This window comes from Hibiscus syriacus, unplaced genomic scaffold (genome assembly GCF_006381635.1).
Source record: "Hibiscus syriacus cultivar Baekdansim isolate YM2019G1 unplaced genomic scaffold, ASM638163v2 tig00111701_pilon, whole genome shotgun sequence".
Classification (NCBI taxonomy): Eukaryota; Viridiplantae; Streptophyta; class Magnoliopsida; order Malvales; family Malvaceae; genus Hibiscus; species Hibiscus syriacus.
In genome coordinates, this window is record NW_024063157.1 from 124826 (window position 1) to 144752 (window position 19927).

A 19927-nucleotide genomic window follows, 5' to 3' on the forward strand; every position below is an offset into this window, starting at 1 on the left:
TGCAGTCAAGCTCGAGGAGGAAGAAGAAGAAGGCTTGGAATGTGAAACATTTGTGAAAGGGTAGGGCTTTATATACAGGGTTTTAACACAGAAAAGAATGCCTTACAACTTGCATGGATCGAGAATTAAATTATTAAAAAAAAGAGAGAGGAAAAAATAGATTAATGATTGATTCTGTAGTGTAAGCAAGATCAACGGTCAGCTTTTACAGATAGTATATCTATGTAGAGTGACAACTGTTAGCTTCTGTGATCTTGTCAAATCCTTCAATTATCTCAATCTCCATGAGATACCATACCAAAATATGGTGGTTGATTATATGTAAGGTGTTGGTGTTTATTTAGCCTTTTAATTCTTTATATCTATCTTTATCATACTATATAATCTTCAAAAGTTAATTACATTTCTTGATTTAGTTGTAGTATGTAATATTCTATCTACATAATATAATATTTGGAATGAATTAATTTTTTTAAATAGAAAGTTGTTGGAAAAGATTAAAAGACATATGTTTATGAAGGTTCACCTCATTTAATTCAGACTCAAAATCATTAAAGAATTTGATAATTAAAAATAGAAAAACAATATCAATTTTGGGAAGAATAGGAAGAATTTCAAAGAGTATTCTTGAGAGAAAGGGTATCCTTATATATTATGTCCTTGATATCAAAATTACCTGACCATATTCCATATGTAATGGGGTAAGGGGGAGGTAGGATAGTAGGTTGCCCCCAATGCCAGGTTGAGAGCAGCTTCCGTGGGAGACCTCCGATAATCAGAATTATGAATTGCCCACCGTGGGACTCGATCCTACGACTACAAGGTTAAGAGCCTTGATATCGTGTAGGGTTAATAGGTTGTTAGATTATTGAAAATAAGATTTATATATGGATTAATATAGAAATTTTCGTGTCAGCTCAATATCTTACATCGGTGAGAAATAAACGCATTAATTTATGTTATAGAGTGAAAACTTTTAAGAAGTTGTATTAAATTTTTAGGAGGCATGAAATAATAGAATTTTAGAAGATGTGGAATTAGATTATGAATAGAAAATTAAAAAAATATTTAAACTATACGATAATTTAAAATTTTCAAGAGTGCAATCTCTCCAGAACACCGTTCGATCCCGGGAAGTAGCTATAGATTAGCATATAAAACCTAAGAGATATTTTGAAGGGGAAAAAATTCAAATTCTCATATTATCCGGAATAATTAGTAACATTACTTATTTGGACTAAGTGATTAACATTACAAAAGTAGTGCGATCAACTCACGTCAATTTTAAAAATAAGGAGTAGACCCTAAATTTCAGTATACTAAAGAGACTGAAAGCTGAATTTGGGCATAAACTTGGTTAGTGAAAAGCTAATCTCACATTACAATAGCATTATATGGGGAGAGATCTAAGAGTAGTTAAGTTGGCATGGCCTGACAAAGATCCCAATTTACTCAAGATTAAGATTCTGATTTGGGACAAAACAGAAGATCTCATGGCCCCACTCACATTATTAGTTCAATGCAACAGAACTTATTACTCCCCTTGTTATGTATAATCATCCATTTAATATTAGTTTAAGTCTTATTATGTCTGAATATTAAGGATGGATAGGGATGGGTTGAGCCAGGTTAGGTATTTTATTGACCCGAATTTGATTCAAGTATTATATCTTTTCGTTTGTCACACAATTTGATCTGACTTTAGGGAAGTTCAATTCGACCTGAAATTTTGCACAATTTTTGGAGTCAAAACCCATAAATATATATGGGTTAGGATCCACTTACACAATGCAAAATTCTTTAGTTTTACACAGATTTATGACATTTAGATGAGTGAAAATAGACGGTTGAGATTGACTCATTTTTTTTCCAGTGAATATATTCTCACTTTCTATTGTTAATCTCAACCACATATTTTCACTCATCAAACGGTCCTAAATATGTATAAAACTAAAAGAGTTTTACATTGTGTAACATGACATAATTGAAAAATAAGGACCTAATTGAAAAAAAAAAGTATAAAAAATGTATTATTGTAATTTTCTCTAAACATATAAGACATAATTATACTATAAAACCATGTTTAGGTTAGATTTTTTTATTATAAGTATAAATTTGACCCAATCTGACATTATCCTTAATAAAATCTGACTTGAACTTGAATTTAAAAAACTATAGAATCGGGTCGAGAATATGTTTAATCTGAGTCTCATGTCCATCCCTACTTAATATAATTTAAAATTACTTTGATTTAAGTTCAAATATATTTTGATTGTAGTTATTAGATGTATTATTTATCATTTAATAGAAAAATAATGTTGAAGTTTTATGAATTTTTTTATAATCATGGGTATACAATTTATTGGTCAACTAATTTAAATTATATAATGTAAAATACCTATTATAAGAGTAATATTTTTTATCTATTTTTTATTCATAATGTCGAGAGTCAAACTCTAATCTTATTTAAAAAGTTTAGCGTTTTTATCTTATAAAATCAATCGATAATGGGTAAGTTTTTGTGATTTTAGTCATCTAATGATTATGATCAAACTAATCATTAGGTCGTCAACGGTTAACTAAAGTCAAACTGGATTATTCTAGTGATTTGTCCTTCCTAAGTACTTACATTAAAATATAATTTGCATGCTAATTAAGTTTGTAAACTAATTAGGTTCATATTAATCACACATGTGCTTTTCTTTTCGTTTGTCGAATAAATAAATAAATGTAGGTATATGCCTACATGCAAGAGTTAAGATATTTGTCAAGATTATGTTGGGTTTTATTTTATTATCTAAAAAGGTAAAATATAATATAATAAAATAGAGTTCTATTATAGATTTCAACGAATTAAAAATATATTTGGTCGGTATGAAGGATGTTGTGACATGTGAATAAAGAACAAATATTAAGATTGGATAAAATAAATAAACCAATCAATTGAATTTTAAAATATAGTTGGATTATTTTCTTAATTTATCCGTTAATCTAGATGTTAAATGGCGGTTTAAATATGACGTAGATCATATTTAAAACGATTATTTGTTCCAATGTATAAATGTTCATGTAGTAGGTGCACACATATTTATAATTTGATCCATGTATGAATTTTTTTATTTACGATTTTATTTTATATTATGCTATGGATTTGCTTATAAAAATAATAAATTTAATCATTCATATTAAAAAATTATATCAATTTAATCACCTTTTGCATTACTATCACACCAAACAAATCCATAAGATCAAAGCAACATTTGAATAACTTCATTCTTCTATAAAACATTAATGCATTACTATCAAATTGTTATTCTACTAAGAAAATAACATAAAATTAATAAAATATTATGGGAGAAGAACAAAGACTAAATTGATAGAATTTTTAAATATGAAGGGTTAAATTTGTTGAATTGTTTCTAGTTATGATCAAATTGATTGAACATATAAGTTTTAAGAACTAAAATTATTATTATACCAGATTACTTTACTATTTCATCTAATATCAATGATCAATGACAGTTTGTAATAATATTTTAATTGAGTGTTTAAATTATAACTTTGTTAAGAAAATGGTCCATTTGTAATTGAATTATTATTGAGTGGCTTTGGGAGTATTTTACCCTATAGAGAATTAGACCATACAATCTGGAATAATCGCAGTGAGGTAAGCCTATGATGAAAGATAATTAGGGCCATATGTATACTTGCACCCCGGGCATCAACCTTCTTCTAAGATTTTATTTGGTTAAATTGGACTGAGTACGAGGGTAAAAGTACCTCTTAAATCTTAAAAAATAAGGTCAATTTATTTGGTTATTCTTTGTACTGTGTGTAAATTATAGATTTAGTTTGTATACTCTAATCTAATCATTTTCAGTCTTATCCTTTTCAAATCGAAAATTTCGGTCTCAACCCTTATGTTAGTTTAAGTTTAACTATAACATTAGTTCATATATCATACTTAGGTTGTAGGTTTAGTTACTATGTTCAAATTTGATCACTTAGTTTATATAATTTGGTCATGTTATCCATATATTATTTGAGCTAAAACTGGAATTTCAAAACACGATAAGTATAACAAAAATCGACCTAACTAAAATATACATACTAAAAACATAATTTAACTTAAAAATAAACAAATAATTGCAACATATGAGCCAAGAGTTGCCTTTTCATGCTCATCAAAAGAATTTTATATTACCTCTCCTCCATGTGCTTTCTCTTCCCACTCTTTTAATCCATTATTGTGCAACATGAATATATATTATGTTCCCTAAATTGTGATCCTTAAACAGCCAACGAGCTACATAGATAATAAGTATGCTATTTATTTATATATAGATGATGACCTCGTAACTTGATGAAATATGCACATGCATTGCCAATTTCATATCTTAATGCAAATTGCATCCTTTCCATTGAAGTGTTTTTGGTCGGATTCGTATTAATATTGTATATAATCATGTTTAGCTTGAAATTTGAATTTTAAATTTTACTCAACTCTTGTGTAAGTATTGAGTGCAGTGATAAGACACATTATAATTTTACAGAGATAAATGAAGTTTAGATCTTTGAGATGCTATTGTTGAAAGATATAATCATGAGCTATGAATATGGATTGTAAAATAAATATGTAAATGATTAATCCAATTATATTTAGGTCCACCTTAGTTTTAAAATTACATAAACTTGGTCGTATTTGTAAAAGGAATAATAAGCAGCTGGGAGTGCATGGCTTACGTGATTAGGAGACAAATTTATGACCAAACAAAACAAGTGATTCCCATGTCGTGTATGTATAACAATCATGCATGATGTAAGAAGAACAGACAAAGTCCATGAATCCAGCACCTGTGCTTCAGAATTACTTAACCAAGCATTCGTGTCCTTCTTCAACACCGTGTAAAATTAATATCCCACATCGATCACATTGTCTACAACACCCAAGCAAGTAGCGAAACTTCCTTTTAGTCAGCTCAATCAACTACCTTTTATATATATATATAGCAGATTTGAAATCTTTCTCTTTTGTTTTAAGGTTCTTATGTAAAGTCATGTAATGTTAATTAAGTTTTAAACTCGATTAGTGTTATTATTGTTGTAATTTCTCGATTGATATTATTATTATTATAAGATGCATATAGTTATAAGTTTGAGTATATATATATATATATATATAATTTTAAGATCCTATTTTAAGATTATTATGTAATGTTAATTGAGTCTTAAACCCGATTGATGTTATTATTGTTGTAATATTTATAAATTCATAAGCTTAAATAGGTGGATCAGGATTCAATACTAAAGGGGTGAATATAAATTCATTTTTATTAAAAATAAAAATTATGATTGGTTGTTAACTCTGGACATAAGATATTTTTAAAGCTTAGCACAAAAGTAAAGTAAAAATAAATAAGAAAATTGAAGAGGAGAAGATATATAAAAATGATCTTGAAATATGGAAATGTTTTTTTAATTTAATTTCCAAATTTAAAGATTGGGGGAAAGATTATTATTAAAAAAGATTGTGAAATAAAGATTTAATTTGTCTAATTTTAAAATTGAGACGGACCTAAAAATATTTAAACTCAAAAAATGAGATCAAAGATTTAATTTATCTAATTTTTAAGTTGATGAAGAATACGGATGTATTTAAACTAAAAGACGAGAGAGATTAGGGGTTAATTTACTAAGCGTCAACATTAATAATGGCTTTAAAAGTAATTAAATAAAAAATTTAGGGACTATGAAATAATGTAGTTTTGTATATAAAACATTATCATATTATTGCACGATATTATGTAAATTTATCACCTAATCCAAAAGCATTAATTGTTAGTTGTATAATGGTGTTTGTTCACAAATGAACTATCAATATAAAACATTAAGAATTAATATACTTCATAAACCAAAATATTCTTAATAAACAACTTCAGCAATTAAAATAAAATCAAACATTAGGAGTATTTTTCTATTTTATATCATTTAAATTTTATAAAAAAAATAATATCCAATAAACTCTCCTACCGAATGAAGAAGTAGACTTTCAAAGTTTGAAGTTGAAATAGGCAGGCAGGCAGACAGACAAGGGACAAGAACAGGCTATCCTAGTCTACAATTAACTTGTTAATTTTGAAGATACATATTATTACCAACCCCCAACTGACAATCAACATAAACAAAAAGTTCAAAACCAGGAAATTACAAAGAAATCTTGAGCTTTTGTCCAGAAATCAGACTCCATCTCTATATTTATATTATTTTTCATGTTCAAATTCCTAATTGTTGTTCTCAGTAATATTGTCCTTGATATATTGGAAGCGTAGATTGACATTTAATATATTTATAATTCACACGAGATTATTAATACAAATCAAAATATGAATACGATACTAATTTCGACTAATTTACAAATACTACTGATAAAAAACTTTACTAAACTCCTCTCAAATCTCTCGTTTTTTTCTTCTCACCACATTACATATATTAAGGCTAACAGCATACATATTTATAGGTAAATTAAAGCGCCTCATTTCTTCCTTTTATCTTCAATTCTGCAGAGTATCTTTAATTAATTGTTGAGGATTGTATAAACTGTTGCAAAATCACCAACTTTCTGCCTCAAGAAGTTTCTGCTTTGCTGCTGCCGCGTTTACTTTCTTAACTGATTGTATAATCGAATCTTAATTCGATTAACACTGTTGTTGTTAACATTTTGAAAATTGTGAGTTTTAATATACTTCAACGTGTAGTATTCTTCAATGAAAAAAATGAATTGATTAAATTAAGTGAGTAATAATAAAAAAAATGTTTAGAGGTCAAAATTCCATACTTAGTACAAAGTTGATATTAAATTATTAGAGTTTAGGGGTTGACAATGCTCCTGCTCTTAGTGGCCTTCATGTTTATAATCCAGTAATACTTTTCTTTAATAAGGTTATTCTCTATTGTTATTTTGGTACCTAAAGTTATAAATGGATTAATGTAAAGCAAATTACTATTTTAGAGATAATATTATTTAACATTTTTTTTAAAAAAATGACGGTTTTGTATGTTATTAGGAAATACCACATACAAAACAAACAAGGCTAAAGATAAATACCTCGTTAAAAAAATCTCCCTAATTTTAAATGGAAGAAAAAGAGTACGCTGTTGATAAAAGAACAATCCAAAACTCAAAGACCGAGACACGCCACTGCTGAGATACTACCTCACGATCACCCCCTACTCAACAATCAAGAATAGAGAATTAACTCCACACAAAAAAAAAAAAGAGAATTAACACACAACAATAGACGCACCAATGGACCAAAAGCTAACACCTAATCGCATATGCATCAGGCTCAAGAGCAGTAATCAAACCAATCTCAGACAGCCTACAAAAATGCCAATCAACTCACATAGTAACCCAACCATAACCCCCTAGGCCCTAGCAGCCCAGACAACAATTAATCCAGATTAGCATCCCCAACAATACTAAACGCTACAAGCTGAGAAACCAGCAAAACCCACCAAACCCAAACTAATCAACACAACCACAATCAAGACCCAACAACCATAACGTCACATTCACAGAAGGTTTCAAAACATTTGCTTACCCGGATTGCTATGGCAGCAGGGCACTAAGCGAACTCAAAAACCGACAGATTGAAGAGGCCACTTGTTCTCGCACCAATAGCCAACCCTAACCATTGCTAGACCGAAGATACCATCTTCATTACAAGGTTTGTTATTAAACATAATATCATTTCTGCTTAACCACAATGTCCAAATGAACCCAAAGAACGTCAACATCCACACTGGTTTGGCAGATCTTTTGACCGGTTGGCTTTCCCAAACCTCAAAGAACTCTCGGATTGAATCAGGGACGACTAACGATACGTTCCACAACCAACAGCATTGCTGCCAAATCCTCCACGCAACCTGGCAGTGACACAAGTGAGAAACTGATTCCTTCGCATTAGAACAAAGCACGCATATACTGTTACTGGACCGAGCAGCTCCTCGCTTTGCAAGCTCAACAAGGGTCAGGATTCTATTTCGGATTGCCCTCTAGACGAATGCTTCAACTTTGGGCGGCGTTCGGTTCGACCACACTTTCTGTCAAATGTTATCAAAAGAAGAACCATTACTAGCCAATTTGTCACAATAATCTTTCGGCGGATATACACCAGTAGAGGATCCAATCCACTTTAAATCATCCTTCTGCAAATTACCATTCATAGCTCGATTGATCACTCTAAAGAACTCATCCCAAACAGCAAGCTCCCACTCAACTAGTGGCTTCTGATCTCGATGTTCCATGACCATGCTCCATTCGAGAAAAAGCAAAAATCAGCAACTTTTCCGGTCTTCTTGAAAGTCACACTAAAGATTCTCAGAAATCCCTTAGCGAGGGAACCTCGGTCCAAAAATCAATAAGTTTGCCATCCCCCGCAACACATCTAATATTATCCTTGAAAATATCAATAGACTTTGATAGGGGTTGTGTGATGTTCCTCCAAGTCCATGAGGCCTTATTTGGACTAGTTGTCCTCGGCACTAGAGCTGAATGATCCAGACTGTACTTGACTATAAAAACTCTACTCCGTAGGCTCTCATGTTCAGTCCCAAACCTCCAAAGCCACTTGTTTAACAAAGACTGATTTTTTGTTTTCATATCGACCACTCCTAAACCCCCATGCAGCCGTGGCCTACAAACAGTCTCCCAATTAACCCAAATGTTAAATTTGATAAACAATTTTGTATAATACCTCGCATATTATGAATAGGAATATTACAAATATATATATACAACTTCTAAACTAACTAACTAACTGATAATTAGTTACAACTTAATAACAGAAATAACAAACTAAGCTTCTTAACACTCCCCCTCAAGTTGGTGGGTAGAAGATATCCTTTACCCCCAACTTGGATACAAGATATTCATGTTGTTGTATTCCTAATGCTTTGGTAAAAATATCTGCCAACTGTTCTGAAGAAGACACAAACTCTGTCTTGATAAGTCCTTCTTGTATCTTCTCCCTTATAAAGTGACAGCCGATCTCTATGTGTTTTGTGCGCTCATGATAAACTGGATTTGCTGCAATCTGAAGGGCAACCTTGTTGTCACAATATAGCTTGACTGGATTATTTCTTTCTAATCCAAGCTCTCCGGCTAAACCATTCAACCATGTCAATTCTGCTGTTGTAACAGCTATGCTTCTATATTCTGCTTCAGCAGATGATCTGGCTATGACATTCTGCTTCTTAGACTTCCATGAAATTAATGAATTTCCAAGCTTAATGCAAAAACCAGAAACATACCTTCTTGAAATCACAATATGACTTGAGTTCACAGCTGCTGTCTGAGTCCATCAGAATCCCTTGTCTAGGATTTCCTTTTATATACCTCACTATCCTCAATGCAGAATGTAAATGAGACTCTTTAGGCTGTTGCATAAACTGACTCAAGTAGTGCACAGCAAAAGTTATATCAAGTCTGGTATGTGTGAGGTAAATAAGTCTCCCAATAAGCCTCTGATAGATACTCTTGTCAACTAATAGCTCATCTTTTTCATTACCTCCCTTTGTGCACATCTCATCATACTCTATTGTAGTAAGCCTAATATTTTGCTCAAGAGGAGTTCTTGCAGGCTTTGAACCACTTATTCCTGATTCCTTAATCAATTCAAAAGCATATTTGCTTTGATTAACTAGGATTCCTTCTTTTGACCTCATAATCTCAAGCCCCAAAAAATACTTCAACTCACCAAGATCCTTCATCTTAAATTTTTTGTTCAAAAGAATCTTCAAATCATTAATCAAACAACTATCATTGCCAGTAATCAACAAGTCATCAACATAAATCAACAAAACTACAATTTTCTTATCCTTCCTCATTGTGAACAAAGAATAATCAAATTTACTCTGTTCATAACCAACCCCTAAAAGAGCCTCAGTCAACTTTAAATTCCATTGCCCAGATGCTTGTTTCAAGCCATAAAGAGATTTTTGCAGTCTACACACCATGTTCTCCCCCTGACTGCAAAAACCAAGAGGAAGTTCCATATATACTTCCTCAGACAAATCACCTTGTAAAAAAACATTGTAGACATCAAGCTGGAACAGAGGTCAATCAAACACAGAAGCAATGGCAAGAAGAAAACAGACAGTAACCAATTTAACTACTGGAGAGAAAGTATCCACATAATCCACATCCTCTTTCTGACTATATCCCTTGGCCACCAAACGAGCTTTATATATTTCTATAGCACCAGCAGCATTGTACTTAATCCGATAAACCCATTTACAACCAATGGGAACTTTTTCAGGAGGCAAAGAAACAACTAACCAGGTTTTATTTGTTTCAAGAGCAAGAATTTCATCCTTCATGGCCTGTACCCATTCAGGATGTTGAACGACCTCAGGATAAGACTTGGGTTCAACAGATTTCGAAATAGAAGAAACAAAAGACTGTGTACCACAAGGAAGATGATTGTAAGAAATGAAATCTGAAATGGGATAATTGGAGGTGGAAATAGAATTGCAAATAAAATCAGTTAACCATTGAGGTTGCTTAGGAACCCTAGTAGATTTTCTAACCAAGATTGGAGCTACTGGAACTATAGAAGTTTCTAACTGTTGTGATGATTGCTCAAGTTCAACATTAGAAGGATAAACAGGTGGGACATCAGGAACAGGTTGCTGACCAAAAGAAATGTTTAAAAACTCAGAATCAGGAATAGAAGGAGTAGAAGGAAAGAAAGAACTTGTTTGAACAGGAAAGTGAAAAGGAAAAACTTGTCATTAAAAATAACATCCCTATGTACAAAAAAAATTCTTAGAGGTAAGATCAAATAAGAGATAACCTTTTTGAGTGTTAGAATAACCCATGAAAACAGAAGGGAAGGCTCGAGGGGCAAATTTGTCAGTTGGTTTAGAATCAGTAGCATAGCACAGACAACCAAAAACTTTCAAAACAGACATGTCAGGGATTTTATGATAAAGAAGTTCGTAAGGAGTTTTCCATTGTAAAACAGATGAAGGAAGTCTGTTTATAATGAAGCAAGTTGTTAATACACTTTCACCCCAGAATTTAATAGGAACTTTTGACTGAAAACGTAAAGCCCTAGCTACCTCTAAGAGATGTCTATGTTTTCTTTCTGCAACTCCGTTTTGCTGTAGAGTCTGAACACATGAACTTTGGTGCAAAATGCCAATAGAAGAGAAAAAATGAGAACAATGAGAATTAAAAAATTATGTACCATTATCACTCCTAATAATTTTAGTGACAGAAGAAAATTGAGTGGAAGTAAATGAAAGAAACTGTTTAAGAAACAAGACAACATCATTTTTAACCCTCAAGAGATAAACCCAAGTCATTCTTGTACAATCATCAACAATAGTTAAGAAATACCTATGACAACTATGAGTGGATATTCTATAAGGACCCCATAGATCTATATGAATTAGTTCAAAGGGTGTTGAGGATCGAGTAGAACTAAGAGGAAACGGCAACCTAGTTTGTTTTGCTAAAGGACAAACATTGCAAGTGGGAACAGAATTAACATTAAACTTATCAGAAACATAAGAGGAAAGCTTTCTCATAGCAGAAACAGAGGCATGCCCAAATCTAGCATGCCAAAGACTAGTTTTATTAGAAACAGAAATAGCATGTACAGAATGAACACAAGAAACATCCCCAGTACTAGCCAAAGAATTTGAAAACAAACCAGTAGCTCCTTTAGACTCAAAAATGTATAGTCCATTACACCTTCTACCAATCCCCTTGATCATGCCATTGCAAAGATCCTGCAAGATACAAATGTCAGGATAAAAGGAAACGACACAAGCATGATCTTTAGCAAGCCGAGAGACAGAAATCAGATTATGAGAAAAACTGGGAACAAATAGGACATTGGAAAGAACTAGTTCAGAATTTAACCTATGAAATCCTGTATGAGTTACAATTTCAGTATGACCATTAGGTAGATGGACAAAACGATGTGCAGGACATAAAACAGGAAATTGCAAGCTCTTGAAAACAGACAAAATGTGATCAGTGGCATCAGTATCTATTATCCAACGAACACAAAAGTTACTGGAAGTAGGTAAATTACGATCAACATTAACTACAAGATTCGCACTGGAATCTAAGGTTGAACTTTTGCTCAGCGAACCCAAGATTTGACGATACTGCTCAGATGTGAAAGAAGGCAGTGCTGAGACAGCAGGAGAAACCATTGAGCCATTCTCAGCTTCTCCATCAACGGCAGGCACAGAGTTAACTGCCACGACAGCCTGAGAAATCTTTTTTCGGTTGAATTTAAAGTCTGGTGGAAAGCCAATAAGTCTGTAGCAACGATCGCGACTGTGGCCCTTGATTTTACAGTAATCGCACGTTCCACTGAAACGTCTTTTTTCACTGCCTTTAGAAGCGGTTGTGAACATCACAGAAGCTTCAATGGGCGAGGCAGACAATTGAGCTCGATGCAACTCCTCCTGAACAATCATGGAGTATGCCAGATTTACAGTAGGCAAGGCTTCATAATGAGAAGTTGGCTTCGAATTGCAGAATAAGTTTCATTGAGTCCCAACAGAAACTGGAACAACCGTTGTTGAGCCACGTGAATCGAATTCTGCTGAGCAGCCTCGCAGTCACAAAAGGAGAAGGGAACAAGTGTCGTGTACTCATCCCACAAAAGTTTGAGACAAGTGAAATAGGCGGAGACAGAAGAGTCACCTTGTACAAGAGTTACAATCGAGCGATGTAGGAAAAAAACCCTAGAGCCATCAATTTTATCGAATCACTCTTTGAGATCATTCCAGACGGCTTCGACATTCAAAGCAAACACTATGCCAGCAGATAGATCTTGGCTAACAGAGTTCAAGATCCATGAGAGCAAGAGAGCATTGCAGCGCTCCCATTGAGACTGCAACAGTCCTTCGTAATCATCCCTTCGACAACTTCCATCGACGAAACCAAGCTTGTTCTTGGCTAGAAGCGCGATGCGCATGGATCTGCTCCACAAACTGTAATTGTCGACACCGGTGAGCTGTTGCGACGCCAACTGAACGCCCGGCGTATCTGAAGGATGCAGAAAGAGGGGGTGATTCGGATCAACCGTGATGGCCATGAACCCTAAGAGAATAATTTGGGGAGAAAGCAAAAAACTAAACTGGACACAAAGAGGAAACGAGAACTGATGCTAAAAAAAACGGGCCACAAAGTTTTAGCGAGGTATGGGCCAAACAGGGAACCCAAGTGAAGAAACCCAAACTGATACCATGTTAAATTTGCGAAACAATTCTGTATAATACCTCGCATATTATGAATAGAAATATTACAAATATATATATACAACTTCTAATCTAACTAACTAACTGATAATTAGTTACAACTGAATAACAAACTAAGCTTCTTAACCCAAAGAATGCCGCTTCCACCACCGGACCCCCGCAAGAAGTTTGCCAATAGTTTATTAAGTTTGGAAGACACGGCTGATGGCATTTGGAACATTGAAAGCTAGTACACCGATAAATTAGCAAGGACTAACTTGACCAGTGTGATTCTTCCTCCAAACAAGACAAGTTTACCCTTCCATCCATCAAGCCTATTGTGCACTTTATCGATAATGGGCTGCCATAAATCCACTAACTTTTTCTCCTGACCCAAAGGAAGCCCCATATACTTTGTAGGGAACCTATCCCAATCACATTGTAAACCTTCATCCCAAGCCGAAATGCGATCATGTTCACATAGATCCCGTAGAGTTTTTACTTACTCAAATTGAGCCTCAACCCAGAGGCTAGCTCGAAAATTCTAAGTAATCTCTTAACTTTTTTCAGTTGCTCCTCGTTCTCTTCGGAAAAGACGATCAAATCGTCTGCAAAATGGATATGGGAGATGCACAGCTTGCTCGGCCCCACCACAACACCGTTAATCAATCTTTCCTCAATCACTTTGTTTATCAATCCACTCGGGGCTTCAGCAACTAGATTGAACAGCATAGGAGATAACGGGCAGCCTTGGTGAAGCCCCTTCTTTATCCTAAAAATTTCTGGTATGAGAGTCATTCACTAACATGAAAATGAAGCCGGAAAAATGCAGTCTAATCCATGACCGCCCTCTATCACCGAAACCCATGTACTCCATAATGAGATCTAGAAATTTTCAATCCGCAGAGTCCTAGGCCTTTCAAAAGTAGGCTTTAAAGCCAATCGCGTTCTTTTTCTGCCTCTTCAGATCATCGACAAGCTCATTAGCGATAAGGGAGCAATCCACAATGTGCTTCCCTGCGATGAACGCGAACCGAGTCTCACCCACTACGTCATTTAAGCACCTAGTCAATCTTCTGGAGAGGACTCGAGCTAAGATATTGTACAAACTGCCCACTGAAGAGATTGGTCTGTAGTCTTCGATGCAATTGGGAGAAGCCTTTTTTGGAATAAGAGTGATAAACTGCCCGTAGAGTTTTTCTCCTTTAAAACAGCCAAAACTTCTGATAGAACTCAAAATTAAACTCGTCTGGGTCAGGGGCCCGGGACCTATCGGTCGATTTAATTTTAATGGCACCCCATACTTCTTCTTCCGAGAGGCTTCCAACGCAGTACTAGTCAGCTTCCTCAACTGAACATTGAATCCTTTTATAGGCATTGTAGAAACCTTGTTATCACACTTTAGGAAGTGTCTATCAAACATTCCCCTCAAAAGCGACTGATCCTTTATTAACGAGTTCCCCTCTCGGATATATGAAATGAAGTTGGATTTACCTCGCAACGACGCCGTAGTATGGAAGAATTTGATGTTCCGGTCTCCCTCCTTGAACCACTTCAAACAGAATTTCTGAAGTCACTTTCTCTCATCCCTTCGATATCATAGATTGATGAAATTGACATTTCTACGTTTATAATAAAAAATGGCTTCTATTGCTAATACCTTTTCCTTCTAATGAAAATCATTCCAAATCAAACATAGAATATTGGAAAAAATAATAATATTTTATGTTGCATTAATCTAATTTGAGTTAAATTTAGATCCACTTTTGAATTCATGTTATTTCAAATTTTGTATTCTGAGTAACTGCAATTTAGGTTCAAATCACTTTAGATTTAGATCATTTTAGATTCCAAAGATTTTCATCTTGGTTCTTTTTTATATTCAAGTTAGACAAACCCATCACGCCGAATCATATTTTTTTTCTGAGAAATGAAGCAAATGGTAGTTATGATGAATGAATTCTTGACACCGAGCAAAATTCGATTCGGCCGAAAAATATATATATTTCAATTACATTGAATATTGATACAATATCTAAAGTACTCATAAATCAAAGACAATTACATTTGAATAGATTCGAACTCTCGGCCTCAAGAAAATATCAACCAAATTAGGGCCAATGTTCAGTGTTAAGTGGGAGGCAAGTAAGCATTAAACAATAAGCTATAACATTAAACAAAGCAGAAAAAAAAAAAAGAGTTCAACGGATTTGTGTATTATCATCAGCAAAACAAAAGTCTGCTACTTGTGACACTAGTTAACAGTCTCACGGATGGAAAGGAAATCATCAAAACTTCCCTAAAGACGGGAACGACACGTAAAAACTTCCTCAACTGTCTAAGTGATCAAATTCTTCCGACACATTAATGTAGTGGAAGAAATCAAAGAAAAAGAACATGCTAACTATTTGTATTCCTCGCACTTACAATTCGAGGTATATCTTAGAGCTCGACTTTGCCGGCGGCCTTTGATCGAGCAGCTTTAAATCCTTTCCACCATTTTTGTACCCTGAAGGAGACCTTGGTTGCATGTCTCTTCAGTGTTTCACCGGCATCTTTCATTCCTTTGACAATCGTCTGTTTCCAATCACCTTTTTTATTATCTTTGTTCCTCAAAGCTTTTCCCTGTGGAAAGAATAAATGAATAGGCAATCAAAACAAGAATCGCATGAAAACTTTAATCCGTTATGGAATTTTGATAATTACCAGATTTGATGGAAATTGGTCTTCGTCATCATCTTCGTCGTCGTCGTCAGCGTCTTCACCAAAATTCTTGTTCATCAGCTCTTCCCTCGAATACATTTTCATGCTAGGTGCCCCTGGAATACCCTGAAATCGTAATAAAACAAAGTTCAAATAAAACATCAGGCTGGCACATGAAACAGAATACTAAATCTTTAGTCACCTCCATGGATCGTAACATCTTTTCCATCTCGGCTTCCTTAGTTGGTTTGAGTACAAAAGGTTCTCCCGGAGTCCTATCCTGCATGTAGGAATTACGAGAAACCAGTTCGATTAAAAACAGCTGTAAAAGATAATCTCATCAATGGAGCTTTTCATCCAATATTATAACCACAATCGTGTTTAAAAACCAGTTGTTTCGCGAGAGAGTGACAAAAATAACTAGATTCATGTGATCCAGATTACGCAGTTTCAGTTCAAAAGGAATAAAGCAACAATCTATTCTTTTCATCTCAGCGATTTTCATAACAAATACGGAACGTAAATGAAATCGATCAAAGACGAATAATGTTACATAAGTAATGCTTTCTAATGTTCATGGAGATGAACCGTTTTACAAGAATCGATCACAGGTTTACAGCTATGGGATCACGAAGAAGATAATATATGACCTAGTGAAAACAAAAAAAATAAAGTATAGGGTTACCTTTGGTAGTGGGGGAGGCTTGGTTTTGCATGCCTTAGTTAGGTCTTTACATAGATAATTCGCCAGTGACTCAATATCAGGCTTCGAAGTGTATATATATTCAGCAACATCGGTATCAGAATACCCCATAACCTAAAGAGACAGAGGAAGAAAAAAAAAAAACTCAGAAGCATCCACTTAACAATCTCAGAACACAACTACTAAAACGAAAGACCGAAAAGTTCAATGGTCCAAAGCTAAACGTTTAGTTACAAAAGAACAATTTGTTTATGCCATTAAAACCTAACCTCCTGACAAGTTTTCTCAATTGTCTTACACTCGGTATTGCAAATCCCTTCGGCTTCCTGTTCAACTAGCTGCAGATATATGAAAACTCCATCAGTTAGCATAATAACATTAATGGAAGTTTGACATTTAGTCTCCGGAATTACAGTTAAAAATTAAATCTTCTTACTTTCACGATTTAAAAATTCTAGTCTAATCATCGATACATTAATACTTTCGGTTAAGATTTTCCGTCAACTAAACCATTCATTTGTATTAATTTCATAAGCAAATCATTATAAACTCTGTAAGTAAGCATACGGTGATACGAGATAGTAAGCAAATTTTGCTGAAAATACTAAAATTAATCCGAATATGCTTCTAAACCTGTTAGAGTTAGCGACCCGAATTCTGTCAACGGACATGCTTGACGGAAAAAGAAAAAAAATGAAGATCTATCGTAGATGCAGAGCCCATCGCTGATATAGCCGAGGGTGCAGGGGTAAACACTAATAATATGCTACAATTTTATTCGAGTTATTGTATTTGTACAACTATATATATGCATCTAAAGTTCAATTTAATGTACTGTCATATAGTCCTCTTGTATTTTACCGTCAACTATAGTAAATTTGAGTGAAATTCTTCTCTGATGCCCATGATTTTTCACAGAATTATGTGTGTTTTTGCCTTCCTTTCTTATTATTTTACGACTTTACACACATCGTTATTGTGACAAAATCCAATATGTATTTGATAATAAATGAATTCGGATTTTGAATAATTCAAAAAAAAATATACATATCCTATCCAATAAAGCACATAAATTCTTTTTAAAAAAATTCCGGAACACTGAGAATTCATTTACCTCTAATTTATCTCCTTGCTCAACTATATCAATCTTCAAAATCCAATCAGCTTCCTCCTTCTTCAAATTACAAACATTCTCCGCAATCTCAATTATTTGATATTCTGAGATCTAAACCCCCACCAAAAACCAATCAAAAACATAATTTCAAAAGGTAAAGGAAATTTACAGAAAACAAAGCTAACCCAGATGATAAAATCACCTTCTTCGGAGAGATCTGGGCTTGTTTGGATTGAACTTGTTGATACAACTGTGATGCCAGCTTCTCACAAACTTGACATTTGATGTAAGGAATGTCTTCCTTCCGAGGAGCTGCCACTGGTTTCTGGGCACAAAGAGAGACGGGCAACGCTGTTGATAATAACAAAACTGAGATTAAAAGAAGCATGATTTGCTCCATTTTCCCCATTTGCTCTCTCTTTGAGTGTAATGTTTGATCAGATGAAATTGAAAAGAGTTCTTATAGAAGATCTATTTTATTCTATTTTGTACCGAAAATGATCGAAGGCTCGAAGTCTTGCTTGAAGTGTTAAACGCGAAAAGATTTTTGGGATAAAGTAAATTTTAGTCCTTAAATTTAACAATATTTTCTAATTTGGTCTTTAAACTAGGGATAATCTAAATACATGAACCCGATAAGTTCTAACCCGATCATATAAGATCGTTTTTTAAGTAAGCTCTTAATCTAACCCGACTTGAATACTTATTATGATGGATCAAGTTCAGATTGAAACCTTTAAATTTTTAATAGGAGTCAAGACAATCAAAAACTTACTTACATTGTCTCATATCATCCCTACTTTAAAACTTTTTTTATTTATACTAGTCCTTGAATTTTTACTCATTTTTAGTAATGTTGATTATACAATACAGAGTGACAAATCATCACGATGACTAAAAATAAAATGTTATCAAATTTAATGATTAATGTTGATAAAAAAATGTTTTGAGACTAAATTGAAAAATACTATCAAGTTTAAAGACAAATGATACTTTATCCCAAATGTTTAATAACATTAATAACAAAAAAAGCCATACGTGTTTCGCTGCATCTGATTGGTAGAATTGATGTTTTAAAAAATGGGGTCCACCTTGTCCGACCAATAGGATTTGAGAGAACACGTAGTTCTTGGGTTTTGTTTATATTAATTTAAGGGTAAACTACTGAAGTTACCACTATTCTTTTATATTTGTACATTTTATTCATTATATTCAAAAACGTTGTGTTTCAATCATTTATGTAATCAATTTATTAAATTCTAGTCACTTATGTTATGGATTATTATATTTTGTTCATTGAACGTTAAATTCGTTAGTTTGATGATGTTGTTAATTTTAATTTGAACTATTAACTTTAAATAAGATACTATTTAGACACTATTTTTTTTGATAAAATATCATTTTTAAAAGATAAAAAATATGACTAATTTAGGAAAATCATATAAGAACTAAACATTGTCACGAGTCTCATTAAAAAACCTGTCTAAATTTAAATGGAGAAAAAAGAGTGCATTGTGACAACACCAATTGACAAGACGAACTTTAAACTTTAGATAAAAATCAATTTAAATATTGAATTCGACTATAGTCTCTCGTCACTAGCTACCACTCAGTTACTCACCATCATCGTCAATAGTCACCATCAACCGTCATCATCGATAACGATGAATCATAAAATTTGCAGTTCACTTTTTTTTTACCTTCTAAACGCAAATTTAGTATTCGTTTCAATAAAAAAAAAGTCTCAAACTCAATAAATTTAACATATAACACCTTAATTCCCTTAAAAATAAAATCATATTAATAAATTTATCATTAATATTCATTTAAAAATAAGGACACCAAACAACAAAACATATATTATAATCAAATCTATAAAGTTATTGTTTATAATATTATTATGATATAATCTTTTTGTTATGTTTATAATATTAATTGTAAATTTTAAAAATTTATAAATACGAAAGATGTGATAAAATCTAATTTATATATTTTTATGTGTGAATGATATATAATTGTGTAATATTTATATTTTATTGTATACGTGAAAAAATAGTTATTAATTAACACCAATTTTTTAAAATAAATCACTAATTTCATTTAAAATAAAAAATATCCTAAATTACAATAAAGATTTACAA

The 19927-nt window shown here is 33.1% G+C and overlaps 1 protein-coding gene across 1 annotated transcript; it reads right to left on the bottom strand.

The window, feature by feature from the left end:
- Positions 1-15475: 15475 nt before the first annotated feature.
- Positions 15476-18195, bottom strand: LOC120167848. Its single transcript, XM_039176741.1, has 7 exons — positions 17989-18195; positions 17787-17897; positions 16942-17010; positions 16655-16786; positions 16172-16249; positions 15973-16095; positions 15476-15891 (listed from the first exon to the last, which is right to left on the bottom strand). Exons 1-7 carry the CDS (start codon positions 18193-18195, stop codon positions 15709-15711), a joined length of 903 nt encoding a protein of 300 aa, XP_039032672.1. The 3' UTR covers positions 15476-15708.
- Positions 18196-19927: the final 1732 nt, after the last annotated feature.